A 19999-nucleotide genomic window follows, 5' to 3' on the forward strand; every position below is an offset into this window, starting at 1 on the left:
ATTTTATCGAACAGATACATTTCCATATTTAGATCTCTAACAGAGTTCATTGTAAAGCATTATTCTTCATGCTGTATTATTATAGAAATATATAACCTGGACTTAAAAGTTACTGCCTTACAGCAATGACTCGTATATAGGACAGCAGATTTTGTAGGACACTAAAATTAGAGTAAGTATGTTAAACATTTAAATCCACAGAAAGATATCTGAGACTTACCACAAGGTGGACAGCAGCTGTCTTCAGTTTTATTTGCTGCTAACTCAAATCCCACATCACATTTCTTCTGAAGACACAGCTCAAGATCACACACTACATGGGTTGAGAGGAAATGGGGAAGGAATTTAAATAATTTTAATTGATTTAATTGATAATTTTGAATGCATTTATGAATGGTGAACTATGCATAAAATAATGCAGACAGTGTGTGCTATCAGCAGGATGTGTTTTTAGCGAGTTATTTTAATAAGTGCTGCAAATTCATTATCTGGCTTGTAATGATGAACTATCAAGCATGTTTAATCTTGGCTCACCACAGGTTGGGCAGCAGTTTTTAGTGATTTTTTTTTGTTCTGGTCCACAGGGCTTTTCAGTCGGACACTTTACAGGCTCAGTTCTAATACCAAAAGTCTCACTGGAGCATGTGTATTCGGAACAGCCCATGGTCCATGTCTCCCCTGGCTACAGAAGGAAAAGCAAGTAGATGATGGTTAGGAATCATGTTGATTATGGACTGCAAACACATTGCAAAATGCTTTGGACCCCATTGACTTTCTTTAAATATTTAAAGAAAATATTAAAAGTAACTTTGTCTAGACATACCATTCTAGGTAATCCATCAGGGCCAATGCAATCTACATTGAGGGAATAAAAACCAAATCAATAAAAATAAGACATGAAGGTGCATTAATCGATGTAAGCAAGTAAATGATGCAAAATGTCTTACCGCAGTAAGCTGTACAGTTATCTAACGTTGAACTGACTTGATATGTATTAGCAGGGCAGAAACATCCTTCCATAAATGTTTGAACACAGTCCTTGCTTTGACATACTTTCTCCACAAACAAATCATTGTACCTAGTTGTGAGTTAGTAGAAGCACATCAGACATGAAGCATTATTCCAGCACTTATTAAGGACTGTTGTTTTGTGAATATGGAGTATTGTAGAGGGAGAATACCTTGTACTGCAGGTTTTTTCTATTTTAGGCCCACATGCCTTGTAGACTTTGTGACTGGGGCACTTGAATTCTGTTATAGAAAACAATGACAATCAAGTAAGTACAATCAAAAACACAGTCAAATGGTTAGGTTCATTTTACTTACCACATATGTTTTTGAGTTGATTGGATGTTCTCCAGTCCACACAGATACCCTTCTTGCCACATAGCAGAGCATAAGCTTCCAGACTCGAACAACCAATAGAGTTCTTTCCCATGAGGCACACATCGTATTTGCACGCCTCATAATAACTTTCATAAGGAATGACCTCGTGGCATTTTGCAAATATACTGGGAAGAAACAAATACAAAATGTGGTTTTTCGGTTTGATTTCATGCATCTTACAGGAACAGTTCAACCATCTTAAATCTTTTACTTCTTGTGATGTTCCAAACCTGTATGACTTTCTTTATTCTAATTTTCTGCAGAATACAAAAAGTCAAACACATTTGGAACAACCTGAGTGTAAGGCATTTTTTTGGTGGTACATACATTTAAAAAGGAAAACACTGTACTAATCAGTGTTACCAAATTATTAAAATTACTTACTCGCTCTTCATAAGCTCACAAATGTCTGGTTTGCAGGAAGTTGAAGGTGTGGGTTGAGGCTGAAGTGGAGGGGTTTTGCATCCTGGTGGGACCATCCACAGCTGTGCCATGTTTACACACGATTGGTCGATTTGTCCATCAGGACGTCTGCAGTCATTTGTACGGTTGTTGTCGCAAACTCCTGAAAAATAAATGTTTTATTATACTAAATCTGGATATAGAGAGGAAGTAATGGAACAGTTCAAAATATGTTTTTTTATTTTTATTTTAGTATCAAAGTTCTATTACAGTTATTGAAAATCAAATGTATTTGTTGCACTGTAAACATGAAGTAAAACTTACACATATTCTACTTTGTACACATCTCACAGAAAAAAAACAAGTTTATGTTTTTTGGTTGCGACAAGAGATCTTTGATCTGTACTCACCGCATTGTCCCTCTGTATTGCCATTGAAATATGAGAATGGAAGATTGATCTCAAAGCCTTGATGACTGACCATAATATCAACCTTGATTTCAGTGATGTTCACAACTACTGCCATGCCGGAGGTGGTGATGAAGAATTTGTCATGGTCATTCATGTAAGTTAGTTGTTTCACTTCATCATTAACATAGACCTGTGTGAAACAAGGTCTTTCTGTGTTATGAGGAAAATTGTTTTCTAGAGTACAATGTGTTTTGCAATGTGTCATGTTTTGGTTTAAAAAAATCTAAGACTTACCTGGACCTCTTGAGTGTTACTTGTCAACTTGATTTGATAGGATTTGTAGTTCACAATCAAGTACTCTGGGCAGGCAAGGTTATTTTTAACATCACAATAATAGTTTTTAACATGGACACTGATATTGTATCTTGGGACGATTTCTTGGAACAAAACATATGTGCAGTTTCCTTGGAAAGCATAGTATGTTCCATCAAAAGTTTTGTAATGAGGGTCACCCCAGCCACTGCATTTACCTGTCAAATTAAGTTAGACCATATGTAAAAATAAGGCTAAGGCTATGTAAAAATATATATATATATTAACTACATGTACTTAATACAAATATTTTATATTAATGAAATGTCCATGAGCAAGATTTAAACTTACATTCACATTCGTACTTGAAGCAGCAGCCATTGTTATAAAACACCTTCTTAGGTTTAAGTCCATTAGTACACTTAGGTATGACAGTGGCAGATTGGTCACAGTTTAGAGATATTGATGTGACACTGCCATTGTTGCATGTTTTGTTTTGGCAGTTTTCAATCCAAGATTCCATATGCTGAATGACACAATCAGATTGATGAACAGAGATCATTAAAAAAAAATGTCAATACCAATTATTATTTCAGTCATTCACGTTATACAGAAAGAAAAATTGTAGACGTGTTACTGCACAAGTGTACTTCCACTGTACTATTACTTTACCTTTCTGTTGATATTTGTACAGTCTTTTGGACCTTCAGGGGTTATGCATGGTTGAGGTGTTATCACAATATCACAAGTGGAGTTGCAGTAGGCAAAGTAACACCAACCTGCTTTATCCGTTTGATTATAGATTGGTGACCCTATAATTATAATAAAAAGATGTGCAAGGGAGATAAACAATAAGAGCGATTTTTAACATGAATGAAATGTGAATGCAATGTAATCAAGACAATGTGTGCATACACAAGGTTTAAACAAACTAAATTAACAAAACTGACAAATTGGAATAGTTGCTGTTAAAGTAGCACTTACCAGCAGAGAATGTTGAATTTAAAAATGTGCAGTTACATTGAGGTGATGTGGGATGTTTTGTGGTTAAGGGAGCTGGTTCTGTATGCACAATGAAAGCAGTTGTACTAGTTTTAGATGTCTCTGTTGATGTAGTTGTCTTTGTAACCGTTGTAGGTGTTGTTTCTGTTGATGTAGGTGTTGTAACAGTTGTAGTTGTAGGTGTTGGTGTTGTTGTAACAGTTGTAGGTGCTGGTGTTGTTGTAAGAGTTGCAGGTGTAACAGTTGTAGGTTTTGTTTCTGTTGACGTAGGTGTTGTAACAGTTGTAGGTGTTGTTACTGTTGATGTAGGTGTTGTAACAGTTGTAGGTGTTGTTGCTGTTGATGTAGGTGTTGTAACAGTTGTAGGTGTTGTTTCCGTTGATGTAGGTGTTGTTGTTACAGTTGTAGGTGTTGTTGCTGTTGATGTAGGTGTTGTAACAGTTGTAGGTGTTGTTTCCGTTGATGTAGGTGTTGTTGTTACAGTTGTAAGTGTTGTTTCCGTTGATGTAGGTGTTGTCGTTACAGTTGTAGGTGTTGTTTCCGTTGATGTAAGTGTTGTTGTTACAGTTGTAGGTGTTGTTTCCGTTGATGTAGGTGTTGTCGTTACAGTTGTAGGTGTTGTTACTGTTGATGTAGGTGTTGTCGTAACAGTTGTAGGTGTTGTCGTTACAGTTGTAGGTGTTGTTTCCGTTGATGCAGGTGTTGTTACTGTTGATGTAGGTGTTGTCGTAACAGTTTTAGGTGTTGTTTCCGTTGATGCAGGTGTTGTCGTAACAGTTGTAGGTGTTGTTACTGTTGATGCAGGTGTTGTCGTAACAGTTTTAGGTGTTGTTTCCGTTGATGCAGGTGTTGTCGTTACAGTTGTAGGTGTTGTTTCCATTGATGTAGGTGTTGTCGTTACAGTTGTAGGTGTTGTTTCCGTTGATGTAGGTGTTGTCGTAACAGTTATAGGTGTTGTTTCCGTTGATGTAGGTGTTGTCGTTACAGTTGTAGGTGTTGTTTTAACAGTTGTAGGTGTTGTTTCTGTGTATGTAGGTGTTGTCGTTACAGTTGTAGGTGTTGTTTCCGTTGATGTAGGCATTGTAACAGTTGTAGGTGTTGTTGTTACAGTAGTTTTTGTGATAGTGGTGGATGTCTCTGTTGATATGCCTCCACAATTACTGTCACAACATTTTACACGGATTTCATAATTATAACAAAGTGGTGGCATGCTAGCTGCATTGTCTTCATTTGAGCATGACAGTCCAAATGATGTATTGCAATACAGTAGTTGACCCAAACCAGCCAGGGACTTTTGTGGATAATTAACTGCCCTACATTCAATCTCTTTAGGTTTTTGACAGGTAATGCGTCTTGATTTCCACAATGCATCGATTGATTCAGTTTCCAATCCTTGGGGTTCTGTACTGGGTGTGTTGCTATCAATCCAATCTGACCATTTGCAAATAACATTACAAGAAGGTGTAGGTGTTGTAACAGTTGTAGTTGTTGTTTCTGTGTATGTAGGTGTAACAGTTGTAGGTGTTGTTTCTGTTGATGTAGTTGTTTTCGTAACAGTTGTAGGTGTTGTTTCTGTGTATGTAGGTGTTGTTGTAACAGTTGTAGGTGTTGTTTCTGTTGATGTAGGTGTTGTCGTAACAGTTGTAGGTGTTGTTTCTGTGTATGTAGGTGTTGTTGTAACAGTTGTAGGTGTTGTTACTGTTGATGTAGGTGTTGTCGTAACAGTTTTAGGTGTTGTTTCTGTTGATGTAAGTGTTGTAACAGTTGTAGGTGTTGTTTCCGTTGTTGTAGGTGTTGTTGTAACAGTTGTAGGTGTTGTTTCTGTTGATGTAGGTGTTGTCGTAACAGTTGTAGGTGTTGTTTCTGTGTATGTAGGTGTTGTTGTAACAGTTGTAGGTGTTGTTACTGTTGATGTAGGTGTTGTCGTAACAGTTGTAGGTGTTGTTTCTGTTGATGTAAGTGTTGTAACAGTTGTAGGTGTTGTTACTGTTGATGTAGGTGTTGTCGTTACAGTTGTAGGTGTTGTTTCTGTTGATGTAGGTGTTGTCGTTACAGTTATTGGTGTTGTTTCCGTTGATGCAGGTGTTGTCGTTACAGTTGTAGGTGTTGTTTCCGTTGATGTAGGTGTTGTCGTTACAGTTGTAGGTGTTGTTTCCGTTGATGTAGGTGTTGTCGTTACAGTTGTAGGTGTTGTTTCTGTTGATGTAGGTGTTGTAACAGTTGTAGGTGTTGTTTCTGTTGATGTAGGCATTGTAACAGTTGTAGGTGTTGTTTCTGTGTATGTAGGTGTTGTCGTTACAGTTGTAGGTGTTGTTTCTGTTGATGTAGGCATTGTAACAGTTGTAGGTGTTGTTGTTACAGTAGTTGGTGTGATAGTAGTGGATGTCTCTGTTGATATGCCTCCACAATTACTGTCACAACATTTTACACGGATTTCATAATTATAACAAAGTGGTGGCATGCTAGCTGCATTGTCTTCATTTGAGCATGACAGTCCAAATGATGTATTGCAATACAGTAGTTGACCCAAACCAGCCAGGGACTTTTGTGGATAATTAACTGCCCTACATTCAATCTCTTTAGGTTTTTGACAGGTAATGCGTCTTGATTTCCACAATGCATCGATTGATTCAGTTTCCAATCCTTGGGGTTCTGTACTGGGTGTGTTGCTATCAATCCAATCTGACCATTTGCAAATAACATTACAAGAAGGTGTAGGTGTTGTAACAGTTGTAGTTGTTGTTTCTGTGTGTATAGGTGTTGTCGTAACAGTTGTAGGTGTTGTTTCTGTTGATGTAGGTTTTGTTTTAACAGTTGTAGGTGTTGTTGCTGTTGATGTAGGTGTTGTCGTAACAGTTGTAGGTGTTGTTTCTGTTGATGTAAGTGTTGTAACAGTTGTAGGTGTTGTTTCCGTTGATGTAGGTGTTGTTGTAACAATTGTAGGTGTTGTTTCTGTTGATGTAGGTGTTGTCGTAACAGTTGTAGGTGTTGTTTCTGTGTATGTAGGTGTTGTTGTAACAGTTGTAGGTGTTGTAACTGTTGATGTAGGTGTTGTCGTAACAGTTGTAGGTGTTGTTTCTGTTGATGTAAGTGTTGTAACAGTTGTAGGTGTTGTTACTGTTGATGTAGGTGTTGTCGTAACAGTTATAGGTGTTGTTTCCGTTGATGCAGGTGTTGTCGTTACAGTTGTAGGTGTTGTTTCCGTTGATGTAGGTGTTGTCGTTACAGTTATAGGTGTTGTTTCCGTTGATGCAGGTGTTGTCGTTACAGTTATAGGTGTTGTTTCTGTTGATGTAGGTCTTGTCGTTACAGTTGTAGATTTTGTTTCCGTTGATGTAGGTGTTGTAACAGTTGTAGGTGTTGTTTCTGTTGATGTAGGTGTTGTAACAGTTGTAGGTGTTGTTTCCGTTGATGTAGGCATTGTAACAGTTGTAGGTGTTGGTGTTGTTGTAACAGTTGTAGGTGTTGTTTCTGTTGATGTAGGTGTTGTCGTAACAGTTGTAGGTGTTGTTTCTGTGTATGTAGGTGTTGTTGTAACAGTTGTAGGTGTTTTTACTGTTGATGTAGGTGTTGTCGTTACAGTTGTAGGTGTTGTTTCCGGTAATGTAGGCATTGTAACAGTTGTAGGTGTTGTTGTTACAGTAGTTGGTGTGATAGTAGTGGATGTCTCTGTTGATATGCCTCCACAATTACTGTCACAACATTTTACACGGATTTCATAATTATAACAAAGTGGTGGCATGCTAGCTGCATTGTCTTCATTTGAGCATGACAGTCCAAATGATGTATTGCAATACAGTAGTTGACCCAAACCAGCCAGGGACTTTTGTGGATAATTTACTGCCCTACATTCAATCTCTTTAGGTTTTTGACAGGTAATGCGTCTTGATTTCCACAATGCATCGATTGATTCAGTTTCCAATCCTTGGGGTTCTGTACTGGGTGTGTTGCTATCAATCCAATGGGACCATTTGCAAATAACATTACAAGAAGGTGTAGGTGTTGTAACAGTTGTAGTTGTTGTTTCTGTGTATGTAGGTGTTGTTGTAACAGTTGTAGGTGTTGTTTCTGTTGATGTAGGTGTTGTCGTAACAGTTTTAGGTGTTGTTTCTGTGTATGTAGGTGTTTTTGTAACAGTTGTAGGTGTTGTTACTGTTGATGTAGGTGTTGTCGTAACAGTTGTAGGCGTTGTTTCTGTTGTTGTAAGTGTTGTAACAGTTGTAGATGTTGTTTCTGTTGATGTAGGTGTTGTCGTAACAGTTATAGGTGTTGTTTCTGTTGATGCAGGTGTTGTCGTTACAGTTGTAGGTGTTGTTTCCGTTGATGTAGGTGTTGTAACATTTGTAGGTGTTGTTTCCGTTGATGTAGGTGTTGTCGTTACAGTTGTAGGTGTTGTTTCCGTTGATGTAGGTGTTGTAACAGTTGTAGGTGTTGTTTCTGTTGATGTAGGTGTTGTAACAGTTGTAGGTGTTGTTTCTGTTGATGTAGGCATTGTAACAGTTGTAGGTGTTGGTGTTGTTGTAACAGTTGTAGGTGTTGTTTCTGTGTATGTAGGGGTTGTTGTTACAGTTGTAGGTGTTGTTTCTGTGTATGTAGGTGTTGTTGTAACAGTTGTAGGTGTTGTTGTTACAGTAGTTGGTGTGATAGTAGTGGATGTCTCTGTTGATATGCCTCCACAATTGCTGTCACAACATTTTACACGAATTTCATAATTATAACAAAGTGGTGGCATGCTAGCTGCATTGTCTTCATTTGAGCATGACAGTCCAAATGATGTATTGCAATACAGTAGTTGACCCAAACCAGCCAGGGACTTTTGTGGATAATTTACTGCCCTACATTCAATCTCTTTAGGTTTTTGACAGGTAATGCGTCTTGATTTCCACAATGCATCGATTGATTCAGTTTCGAATCCTTGGGGTTCTGTACTGGGTGTGTTGCTATCAATCCAATCTGACCATTTGCAAATAACATTACAAGAAGGTGTAGGTGTTGTAACAGTTGTAGTTGTTGTTTCTGTGTATATTGTTGTTGTCGTAACAGTTGTAGGTGTTGTTTCTGTTGATGTAAGTGTTGTAACAGTTGTAGGTGTTGTTACTGTTGATGTAGGTGTTGTCGTAACAGCTATAGGTGTTGTTTCTGTTGATGCAGGTGTTGCAGTTACAGTTGTAGGTGTTGTTTCCGTTGATGTAGGTGTTGTCGTTACAGTTGTAGGTGTTGTTTCCGTTGATGTAGGTGTTGTAACAGTTGTAGGTGTTGTTTCTGTTGATGTAGGTGTTGTAACAGTTGTAGGTGTTGTTTCCGTTGATGTAGGCATTGTAACAGTTGTAGGTGTTGTTGTAACAGTTGTAGGTGTTGTTTCTGTGTATGTAGGTGTTGTTGTTACAGTTGTAGGTGTTGTTTCTCTTGATGTAGGTGTTGTCGTTACAGTTGTAGGTGTTGTTTCCGTTGATGTAGGTGTTGTAACAGTTGTAGGTGTTGTTTCTGTTGATGTAGGTGTTGTAACAGTTGTAGGTGTTGTTTCCCTTGATGTAGGTGTTGTCGTTACAGTTGTAGGTGTTGTTTCCGTTGATGTAGGTGTTGTAACAGTTGTAGGTGTTGTTTCTGTTGATGTAGGTGTTGTAACAGTTGTAGGTGTTTTTTCCGTTGATGTAGGCATTGTAACAGTTGTAGGTGTTGTTGTAACAGTTGTAGGTGTTGTTTCTGTGTATGTAGGTGTTGTTGTTACAGTTGTAGGTGTTGTTTCTCTTGATGTAGGTGTTGTCGTTACAGTTGTAGGTGTTGTTTCCGTTGATGTAGGTGTTGTAACAGTTGTAGGTGTTGTTTCTGTTGATGTAGGTGTTGTAACAGTTGTAGGTGTTGTTTCCGTTGATGTAGGCATTGTAACAGTTGTAGGTGTTGGTGTTGGTGTTGTTGTAACAGTTGTAGGTGTTGTTTCTGTGTATGTAGGTGTTGTTGTTACAGTTGTAGGTGTTGTCGTAACAGTTGTAGGTGTTGTCGTCGTTACAGTTGTAGGTGTTGTCGTCGTTACAGTTGTAGGTGTTGTCGTAACAGTTGTAGGTGTTGTTACTGTTGATGTAGGTTTTGTAACAGTTGTAGGTGTTGTTTCCGGTAATGTAGGCATTGTAACAGTTGTAGGTGTTGTTGTTACAGTAGTTGGTGTGATAGTAGTGGATGTCTCTGTTGATATGCCACCACAATTACTGTCACAACATTTTACACGGATTTCATAATTATAACAAAGTGGTGGCATGCTAGCTGCATTGTCTTCATTTGAGCATGACAGTCCAAATGATGTATTGCAATACAGTAGTTGACCCAAACCAGCCAGGGACTTTTGTGGATAATTTACTGCCCTACATTCAATCTCTTTAGGTTTTTGACAGGTAATGCGTCTTGATTTCCACAATGCATCGATTGATTCAGTTTCCAATCCTTGGGGTTCTGTACTGGGTGTGTTGCTATCAATCCAGTCTGACCATTTGCAAATAACATTACAAGAAGGTGTAGGTGTTGTAACAGTTGTAGTTGTTGTTTCTGTGTATATAGGTGTTGTTGTAACAGTTGTAGGTGTTGTTTCTCTTGATGTAGGTGTTGTCGTAACAGTTGTAGGTGTTGCCGTTGTTACAGTTGTAGGTGTTGTCGTCGTTACAGTTGTAGGTGTTGTTACTGTTGATGTAGGTGTAGTTGTAACAGTTGTAGGTGTTGTTACTGTTGATGTAGGTTTTGTAACAATTGTAGGTGTTGTTTTTGTTGATGTAGGTGTTGTTGTTACAGTAGTTGGTGTGATAGTAGTGGATGTCTCTGTTGATATGCCTCCACAATTACTGTCACAACATTTTACACGGATTTCATAATTATAACAAAGTGGTGGCATGCTAGCTGCATTGTCTTCATTTGAGCATGACAGTCCAAATGATGTATTGCAATACAGTAGTTGACCCAAACCAGCCAGGGACTTTTGTGGATAATTTACTGCCCTACATTCAATCTCTTTAGGTTTTTGACAGGTAATGCGTCTTGATTTCCACAATGCATCGATTGATTCAGTTTCCAATCCTTGGGGTTCTGTACTGGGTGTGTTGCTATCAATCCAATGGGACCATTTGCAAATAACATTACAAGAAGGTGTAGGTGTTGTAACAGTTGTAGTTGTTGTTTCTGTGTATATAGGTGTTGACGTAACAGTTGTAGGTGTTGTTTCTCTTGATGTAGGTGTTGTAGTAACAGTTGTAGGTGTTGTCGTCGTTACAGTTGTAGGTGTTGTCGTCGTTACAGTTGTAGGTGTTGTTACTGTTGATGTAGGTTTTGTAACAATTGTAGGTGTTGTTGTTACAGTAGTTGGTGTGATAGTAGTGGATGTCTCTGTTGATATGCCTCCACAATTACTGTCACAACATTTTACACGGATTTCATAATTATAACAAAGTGGTGGCATGCTAGCTCGATTGTCTTCATTTGAGCATGACAGTCCAAATGATGTATTGCAATACAGTAGTTGACCCAAACCAGCCAGGGACTTTTGTGGATAATTAACTGCCCTACATTCAATCTCTTTAGGTTTTTGACAGGTAATGCGTCTTGATTTCCACAATGCATCGATTGATTCAGTTTCCAATCCTTGGGGTTCTGTACTGGGTGTGTTGCTATCAATCCAATGGGACCATTTGCAAATAACATTACAAGAAGGTGTAGGTGTTGTAACAGTTGTAGTTGTTGTTTCTGTGTATATAGGTGTTGTTGTAACAGTTGTAGGTGTTGTTTCTCTTGATGTAGGTGTTGTCGTAACAGTTGTAGGTGTTGTCGTCGTTACAGTTGTAGGTGTTGTTACTGTTGATGTAGGTGTTGTTGTAACAGTTGTAGGTGTTGTTACTGTTGATGTAGGTTTTGTAACAATTGTAGGTGTTGTTTTTGTTGATGTAGGTGTTGTTGTTACAGTAGTTGGTGTGATAGTAGTGGATGTCTCTGTTGATATGCCTCCACAATTACTGTCACAACATTTTACACGGATTTCATAATTATAACAAAGTGGTGGCATGCTAGCTGCATTGTCTTCATTTGAGCATGACAGTCCAAATGATGTATTGCAATACAGTAGTTGACCCAAACCAGCCAGGGACTTTTGTGGATAATTTACTGCCCTACATTCAATCTCTTTAGGTTTTTGACAGGTAATGCGTCTTGATTTCCACAATGCATCGATTGATTCAGTTTCCAATCCTTGGGGTTCTGTACTGGGTGTGTTGCTATCAATCCAATGGGACCATTTGCAAATAACATTACAAGAAGGTGTAGGTGTTGTAACAGTTGTAGTTGTTGTTACTGTTGATGTAGGTGTCGTTGTAACAGTTGTAGGTGTTTTTTCTGTGTATGTAGGTGTTGTAACAGTTGTAGGTGTTGTTACTGTTGATGTAGGTGTTGTTGTAACAGTTGTAGGTGTTGTTTCTGTTGATGTAGGTGTCGTTGTAACAGTTGTAGGTGTTGTTACTGTGTATGTAGGTGTTGTTACAGTTGTAGGTGTTGTTTCCGTTGATGTAGGTGTTGTAACAGTTGTAGGTGTTGTTTCTGTGTATGTAGGTGTTGTTACAGTAGGATGTGTGGTAGTAGTGGATAGGACTGTAGATGAGGGAGCTGTGGTCACTGTTGGTAATGTTACAGTAACTGTTTTTGTGGATGCTGTCATTGTAGTTGACATAGTTCTGGTTGTTGTTTTAGTAGTTTCTTTTGTAGTTGTGAAAGTGAAAGGCGTTGTTGTTGGGGTTGAGATTATGTTGCATTTAGTAATTGTTCTTACTATTTCCCCATTTAAATTACACATTGCAATTAAACATGCACCATTCCCATCTGTGGTGTTGTAAATGACAGATCCACGTGGAAATACCTTCCCATCATAGAAACATCCTTTACATCCTTCCTCTGTAACACACTTCATGGTTTCCTCCCTAAGATATGGCCTTTCTGAAGGGCACTGAAGAAAACAACCTAAATTATAAAAAAACAAAACAAAAAAAACGAAGCAGTAAGAGAAAAATTAGGTATGGGTGTCAAAGAAAGTGTATTATAAAATGTTTCTATACACTTGGTACCTAATATGCATCTTATTCAGCATTATTAAGTTAAGTACATGTTTTTGGGACACTCAAAACCACATATTTAAAATATGCTAAAATGCTAAATTCTTACCCTCAAGAGGAGGAATTTGATCAGAACAAGTTCCTGAGGGGTTTTTGCAGGTTTTCATGCAGGTCGATCCACAGGTTTTATAATGCCACTCACATTCCTCTGGACCATTGTAGTAGTCACAAAATACAGCTGCAAGAACAATCACTCAAGTCAGAACAATGTCTATATTTGAGAGTTATTTCAGCTACAGGCACATTTATTCTCCAAGGGGTTTTTTTAAGCTAAGGATTTCAAGTTTTTTTTTTTTGGCCATGCAAAAGCCCCATCTTGTAGGCCATGCATCATCATTTACTCTGCTATTTTAATAACTTCTATGTGAGGATTTTATTGTTCCTCTTAATTCCAGACAAAACATTTTTTCAATCTCTAAATACATTAAAAAAATCCATTTTCATTGTTGATTTATTTTTGCAACAACTCTTATTTCCTTAATGACCAACACATTTCAAGTTTTAAATGTTATTTATTACATACGTTTAGTTACCAACATTACCTAGATGAATGTGTCAATATAATTATCACTTACATTTCTATTACCAATTACATATTACCAATAAAGTCATTTATTAGTCAAAGAATGGAGCATTGTTAAATTATTAACTGTATTTAAAAGCAGTGTTAGCTCTGAAATTAGCCTTAGTAAGACCATGGAGTCATTTTCTAGAAAAGCCAAAGGCCACTAATTTATTGTGGATGACATGATGTGTTTGTGATCATAAAATAACTCAGTGCAGTACAATAAAGTCATTCCTGCCCAAGTACATTGGTTACAGTGTATTATAAGCAAATAAATGTTAGAAATTTTTGAACTCACGACAAAAATTTGGCCTCCTCCATGCCACACAAGCTCCTTTCTTACGGCATTCAGCAGCATAAGCTGCCACTGCCGTACAGACACAATCACAGTCACCCCCGCTGTCACATGCACAGGTGTCCCTTACACAGGCATCATAGTACGGGCCAGAGTCCACCTACAGGTATGGAAATCAGACACACAGAACCTCAAGGGTTATACTAGATGCATTACATTAAATTGGAAAGTACTAAGCAACACACATTGATTTCATTTCAGTCATGATTTGAGCATTTCTAGGCAACACATGAGTTAAAAAAAAGAATGAAAGAAATTGAAGCAGGCTTGTTTTTGTCCAACTTGCTAAATGATAATGTTACTTACAGGCGAATGGCAGTCTTTAAAGACAGAGCTCAAAATGATTCCGCATTGCTTTTCAGCCCAGGAACGCCGGTTTGGATGTGCTTCGCAAGGATGCTTCACGTTTATCAGATCTGGACATTTGGGATTCACCTTCCAGCTATTTCCAAATTCTTCTGGATCCGTCACTACTTCTCCATTGTGCTTATTAAAGTCATTGTTCGCATTTCCATCAAAGTTTCCACACAGTCCACACACCTTGCCCTGCCATAGAGATCATGTGAATGCTTAGGTGAGTAGTTCATCAAAAGGTAGAAGTTTCTCGTGTATGAGTGTAACTTTAAAGCATACCTAATGCATACCTTTAACTTTAAAGCATACCAAATGCATACCTTTAATTTGGGATGGAGTTGGATCATCACACTCGTTTTATTATCCCAGATCAAATTCAAAAGACCTTCGACTTCAATGACAACATATAGGACAGCAGAATGGATTTTATATCTGTAATCTGTGCCGTTGCCTTCAACAACTTTCACTCCGCCCTCTTCAGATAAAATCAACTGATATCTCTGTGGGATTTTAATAGTTAGTGACACATGTTGCATTTTAGGATGCTTTACTAATAAACCTGTGACTCTGAGCTATGAAATAACCTCACCCCAAAGAACAGATTGATGGACTTAGAGCAAATAGTGTTGCCGGTGGCGCAGGGGATGTTCTCTGTGACCAGGCGGAAGGAGGGATTGATGTTCGCAGTGCAATAATCCTAGAGGGGTTACACACATAAAAAAAAAGATGTTTCAGTTTATAATGTCCCATAAAATTTACCCACATATGCAGTTCATCTGTCTCATTTATATGTAACCCCTCCTGTTTGGACCAGGACTCGAACCGGGGTCTGCCGGCATGAGAGTCGGACACTCTAACAATGAGGCTATAGGCTGCCACCCCTAGCATCAGTCGCTAGAGTGTCTCTTGAGGTCAGAGGAGTGAGGTTTACTCGCACAGCAACTACTACTACTAGCTGGCCTCCGTTACATATATAAAAAGTTATGTTTTTCCTTGAGGGCTGGGTTGAAAATATAAATTTCTCGATTTTAATCAATTCTTATTTTTGATGAACAATACCCATTATGAAATCACAAGAATCGATCGAAGAGTTAATGCGTTTATAGCGCGCTTCTGCTTACCATCCAATAGTTTGAATCAAATGTTGCGTTTATCAGGAAATTTAAACAGTAAATTCAGTTCTATCGCTTTTAAATGTGCTATGATAGATACGTTAGGGTCAGTGCACGTGAACCAGTCTTCTAGTTATAGCTTAAAATAAACAAGAATCAACATCAGAAGGTATGTTGAAAGATACAGTACAATTTTCTGAAATGTTTAATGTTTTTATGCAATTGCTCAGTCAGTGGTTTATCTGCGGAAAGACGTCAAAAAAACTGTGAGTAAACAATGACACGTACCGTAACATTTACTCAGGAAAGCCATTTACTGACCATAGCGTGACACTCAGCTAGAAAATTAACACAGAGCAGCATTTTGCTAAATATATGTAGTATATAGCATATTCATTCTAATTTTACTTAACCTATTGTTTAATATTTAATGCATTTTTGAATAAATACATCATGAAAATGTAGAATTAGAGTAGTCATTAAAAAAAGATTAATGTATTGTTATCGTTAAAAATGCCTTATGTGCAATTTTAATGTTTGTACACAAACCACTTTAATATAGTAAGTGTATACAGAAAGAGAATTATGAAATTTGTCAATACCCTGCCCTATTTAATATTATTCAAGCAGATGATGCAGACACAAAAATAACCGGTATTTGTCAGATATCTATATATTGAATAATATTTTTTTTTCCATTTGCACAGTCAAACATACATGGGCTAAGATGTGTTCGCAGTCTCCATGGAAGGAGTATCTCTTGCCATCAAAAGTCCTGAAATGGCCTTCACCGTAGATGGTACAGGTGCCGTAGCATGACTTTTCTGTGCAAATCCACATCCCGTTTCTGCATGTGCTGTAAAGTGTGAATATTTTCACAAATAAATACTGATGGAATGATAGCTTTATTTTTACTGAATAATGAAGTTTTACTTTTAGTTAACAGAAAAAAAAACACTGGATCATTCTATGTGACATCTACACTTGTCACGTGTCCAAACGTTTGAAAAGTACTATAGATGTTAGAGATAAAAACAAGGATAGCACGATGATAACATGGGTTATAACAGTTGTGATTGGCTCACCAGGTGTTACAGTCCTGCTGAACTTGGTCCCCAGGTGAATAGATGATTCCATTGTGGGGACATGGACATTTTTCCCTCTCCACACACCCACCTTTGTCATCAGCCAGAAGACCCTCTGGACACATACACCCTGATACACACCCTGTGCTCACCTATTGACAAGACAAAATTGTTAAGTCAACTTTTTCCCTTCAAACTTCTAACGTTTTACAAGATTTGCCATTTCATATTATCTACTATATCATGGTTTTGCGTGTGAAAATGCCTGCATTTGTATTGAAACTGAGTAAGCAAACTGGATTTTTTGAAAGTCAAAACTGCTGTAATTTTTTTTATTTAATTAATCCTCTTATTCATCCATCCATCCATCCATCCATCCATCCATCCATCCATCCATCCATCCATCCATCCATCCATCCATCCATCCATCCATCCATCCATCCATCCATCCATCCATCCATCTCAACTCACGCAGTTATTTGGGTCTTGTTTCTCACATGTCCTCTGACACTCTGTCCCTTTTTCTCCAGTACTTGAGCATTTGAAGAATTTCTTCGGAGCCACACAGTCTAAAAACAGGCACATAGATGAGGTGCAGAAATTGAGCCCACATCATACCAGCGATGCCTCAAGTTTGAATTTAGAAGGTGTTATATTGTGGAAGAACTCACCAGCTTGACTGGAGCAGCGCAATATGCCAAGGTCACAGGTGCTGTATTTGACAAAACAGCGCAAAGAATTACTCAAATCCACCATGAAAAATTGAATAATGCATGTTTATTTTGTTATATGGGTGTATGCTTTTTGGACATATTCATCTAAACACATTTTAAACAGCATTTTGCAGCAATTATTAAGCTTGTAAGTAAAATAAATAATGATAATTTAGCATTTGGCAGTACATGGCTATTGAAAATAAAATAGTGGGGTAAAGAAAGTTGGTAAAAATGGTAAAATATATATTACGCATGCATATGTTAATCTGCTATTTATACCATTTAGAACCATCTTTGTAGTCTACCGCTGACGGCTCTATGACTTTGTCCCCATAGTAACAAGGACACTGGTCAGCAGGAACACAGCTGCCGGCTTCGTTGAGGTATGTTCCCTCAGAACAGACACAGCCGTCTACAGGTGTGAAGGACCCTTGGCAGGTGTTATTTTGTACACTGAGAGAGCGGCAGGTGCTGCCACAGCTTTTCACGTTGTAGGAGTACTTCATGTTGCCTGGACACTTTGAAATCATGTCTGTGTAGCAAGAGACAGAGAACAGAGGATCATTTGTTACAGAGAACACAAATAAATATTTGTTTTAATGTGTACTTTTACAAAGTTCTCACCACAGGGTTCTTGATTCATCCAGCCCCGGAGAATGACACCTTTGGCAGCACATGCGTGGGCATAGTTGGACACGGCCGCACACATACACTTCTTAATATCTGCACACTTGCAGGTGTCATAGACGCACCACTGCAGAGAAAAACGGACAGAATGAATTAAAGAACACAACTGCACAGTAAATTTTGAGTGTTTATGCACAAATACTTACTTGGTAGTAAATATCAGGACTTATTTCGGAGTGACAATCGGAAAAGGTGCCATTTGGGTTTGTGAGACGGGAACACCAGTCTTTTGCAAGTTTCTCTATAAGAAAAAAAGAACAGTAGATTTGCTGGTTTACTTTGTTCATAACAGCAATTGAACAGGTATTTTTTCTCCTAATATGTCAAGATGTTGATGTCAATGTTCTTTTCTATTACAGTAAGTACCTGTGTCCATATTCAGGCTGCAGGGTTTGTCAAATGTGATTTCAAGATCCGGACAACTACGTTTCCAAAAGTTGACAAAAGAGGTTGGTGTGCCCTCTATAATGCCCGATCCAGTTTTAAAGTCGTCATCTTGGGCGTTGTTATAGTTTCCACACAGACCTGAGAGGAACATGGTTAAAAGTATCTCACTAGACATATATGTCCTACAAATAAAAATGATAAATAGAAAATAATAGTTTGTGTTTTTTCTTTTCCAACTCACCACTCAGTTTCCCTTTCTCTTCAGTGCTGGCCACAATATACAACTGCATGACTGGAGCCAACTGGATCTCTAGACGAAGACTCTTCATATCAGCAATAATGAAGGAGGAAGAGGGCTGGAAGATGCTCACAGGACCTGGGACAATGGAATTATTGAAAAAGGAAGTTTTTTAATACATAATGATGAAAAAAATAAAATGTTCCTATAGATTCAAAATCCAACCTGTGGTAGCAGGAAGCTTAAATTGACTGTTTCCATTCCCTGACACAGATCCAGTGGAGGAAAAACGAATCTGTTTTATTAGTAGAACATCAACAAAGATATATTATTATTTATAAGATTGTATTATTATCATCATTATTATTCATATGAGTCAGTAATTACATTTTTTAGAATTATTTAAACCCATTGCTTACAGTGGTCCCAGAGATGACAAGGGTAACTGAGTTTAGACATGTGTCTGTTCGAGCCGGATCACACTTTGCCAGATTTCCTATGACAGCAATATCACTGTCATTAGAGTGCTGGAATAAAAAAGGACTGTAAGTACCTCCAAATGATATCTAATGATTCAATACAAATGATAATGTCCCCACTTTCCTGATTGTTATATAAACCTTGTGAATAAATGTAAATTTAGCCCTAACAGAAATATCTGTGGATCATCTGATATCCTGACAGACCTTAGTGAGGATGTAGTCACAGTTTCCGCTGAAGGTGAAGCTCTTTCCATCATAAGTGGTGACGTGAGACCCTCCCGCAACAGAGCAGATCCCGGGACAATCCAGGTACGTACAGTTCCAGTGTCCCGCGGCACACACACTGGCACAGAATGCAGCAGTGTTAGCATAGGGAAATGTGTAAAGGATGTGTAAAAATGAAACTAAAATATTTAATTTAAAAGGTTACCATTTTTTACAAGCTTGCTTGTAACTCTCTCCTGGACGATATACTGAGCCATCGTGAACACATGGGCACTGGTTCACAGGAACACAGCCATTGCGACCAATGTCGTCTTCCACGGTGCCTTTACAAAAAGAAAGCCAGACAAATGTGCAAATGTGTTGTATTCAGATGTATTTTTTGAGAGCGGATGAGTTACATTCTCTACATGCTGGCATTCATTGATTATACACTACCATTTGAAATCTAGGGTTAGTGAGATTTTTAAGAAAAATAAATGTATACTTTCATTCAGCAAGGATGTACCCTTGTGATCCAAGACCTCAGGACTGTTAAAACACTTGAACCACAAATACACACAAAAACTGTACTGGATTCGAGGAGTTTTGTGCTTGAAATTTAGTAACAAATAATTCCCTCGTTCAGGAATTAATGGAATACGAGAAATGCTTCAGTTCACATAAAAACCTAAAAATGCTAAAACTTTACCAAAATTGTATTTATTTTATAATGTCTACATGTGTATCTGAATGCATACGGAAGGGAAATGACTTTAGGACCCAGTGGAACAGCTTATTTTCTCTCTACAATGCTATAAGGCTATCTAGTGGCCTTTAAAACATAAAATATATATATATATATATATATTTTTTAAAATTAAGTATATTTTCAGGCCTTCAGGTCATTTTGACCCACGAGAGAAGGATTTGTTACAAGGTGCGAGGAAGAGATAAGTTAAATTTATAAAAAGTGAAAGTAAAGACATGTATAATACTACAAAATATTTCTATTCCATATAAATTCTGCTCTTTGAACTCATTTTGAACTCGATGATAAAAAACCCTGAAAAAAAAGTAATTTGAGCAATTGTATTTCACAATATTACTGTATTTTTAATTAAAAATTATGCAGCCTTGGTTAGCATAAGATACTTCAAGGACACAAATCT

The 19999-nt window shown here is 37.8% G+C and overlaps 1 protein-coding gene across 1 annotated transcript in view; it reads right to left on the bottom strand.

Moving 5' to 3' along the window:
- muc5.1 (mucin 5.1, oligomeric mucus/gel-forming) overlaps positions 1 to 19999 on the bottom strand; it is a 33571-nt gene that overhangs the window by 4269 nt on the left and 9303 nt on the right. The window contains exons 11-41 of the mRNA XM_067436600.1: positions 19057 to 19174; positions 18831 to 18969; positions 18564 to 18671; positions 18370 to 18439; positions 18148 to 18282; positions 17886 to 18044; positions 17666 to 17760; positions 17457 to 17586; positions 17112 to 17364; positions 16788 to 16828; positions 16588 to 16685; positions 16117 to 16268; positions 15749 to 15887; positions 14509 to 14616; positions 14240 to 14419; positions 13872 to 14111; positions 13509 to 13665; positions 12695 to 12823; positions 7957 to 12493; positions 3494 to 7617; positions 3182 to 3321; positions 2861 to 3035; positions 2492 to 2727; positions 2198 to 2387; positions 1770 to 1950; positions 1326 to 1510; positions 1181 to 1250; positions 948 to 1078; positions 824 to 855; positions 535 to 682; positions 221 to 313 (exon numbers count right to left, since the gene is read on the bottom strand). Of these exons, the coding sequence (XP_067292701.1) occupies positions 221 to 313; positions 535 to 682; positions 824 to 855; positions 948 to 1078; positions 1181 to 1250; positions 1326 to 1510; positions 1770 to 1950; positions 2198 to 2387; positions 2492 to 2727; positions 2861 to 3035; positions 3182 to 3321; positions 3494 to 7617; positions 7957 to 12493; positions 12695 to 12823; positions 13509 to 13665; positions 13872 to 14111; positions 14240 to 14419; positions 14509 to 14616; positions 15749 to 15887; positions 16117 to 16268; positions 16588 to 16685; positions 16788 to 16828; positions 17112 to 17364; positions 17457 to 17586; positions 17666 to 17760; positions 17886 to 18044; positions 18148 to 18282; positions 18370 to 18439; positions 18564 to 18671; positions 18831 to 18969; positions 19057 to 19174 (12693 nt within the window). The remainder of the gene's footprint in view (positions 1 to 220; positions 314 to 534; positions 683 to 823; positions 856 to 947; positions 1079 to 1180; positions 1251 to 1325; positions 1511 to 1769; positions 1951 to 2197; positions 2388 to 2491; positions 2728 to 2860; positions 3036 to 3181; positions 3322 to 3493; positions 7618 to 7956; positions 12494 to 12694; positions 12824 to 13508; positions 13666 to 13871; positions 14112 to 14239; positions 14420 to 14508; positions 14617 to 15748; positions 15888 to 16116; positions 16269 to 16587; positions 16686 to 16787; positions 16829 to 17111; positions 17365 to 17456; positions 17587 to 17665; positions 17761 to 17885; positions 18045 to 18147; positions 18283 to 18369; positions 18440 to 18563; positions 18672 to 18830; positions 18970 to 19056; positions 19175 to 19999) is intronic.

The sequence above is a fragment of the Pseudorasbora parva genome, chromosome 25 (genome assembly GCF_024679245.1).
Source record: "Pseudorasbora parva isolate DD20220531a chromosome 25, ASM2467924v1, whole genome shotgun sequence".
Lineage (NCBI taxonomy): Eukaryota > Metazoa > Chordata > Actinopteri > Cypriniformes > Gobionidae > Pseudorasbora > Pseudorasbora parva.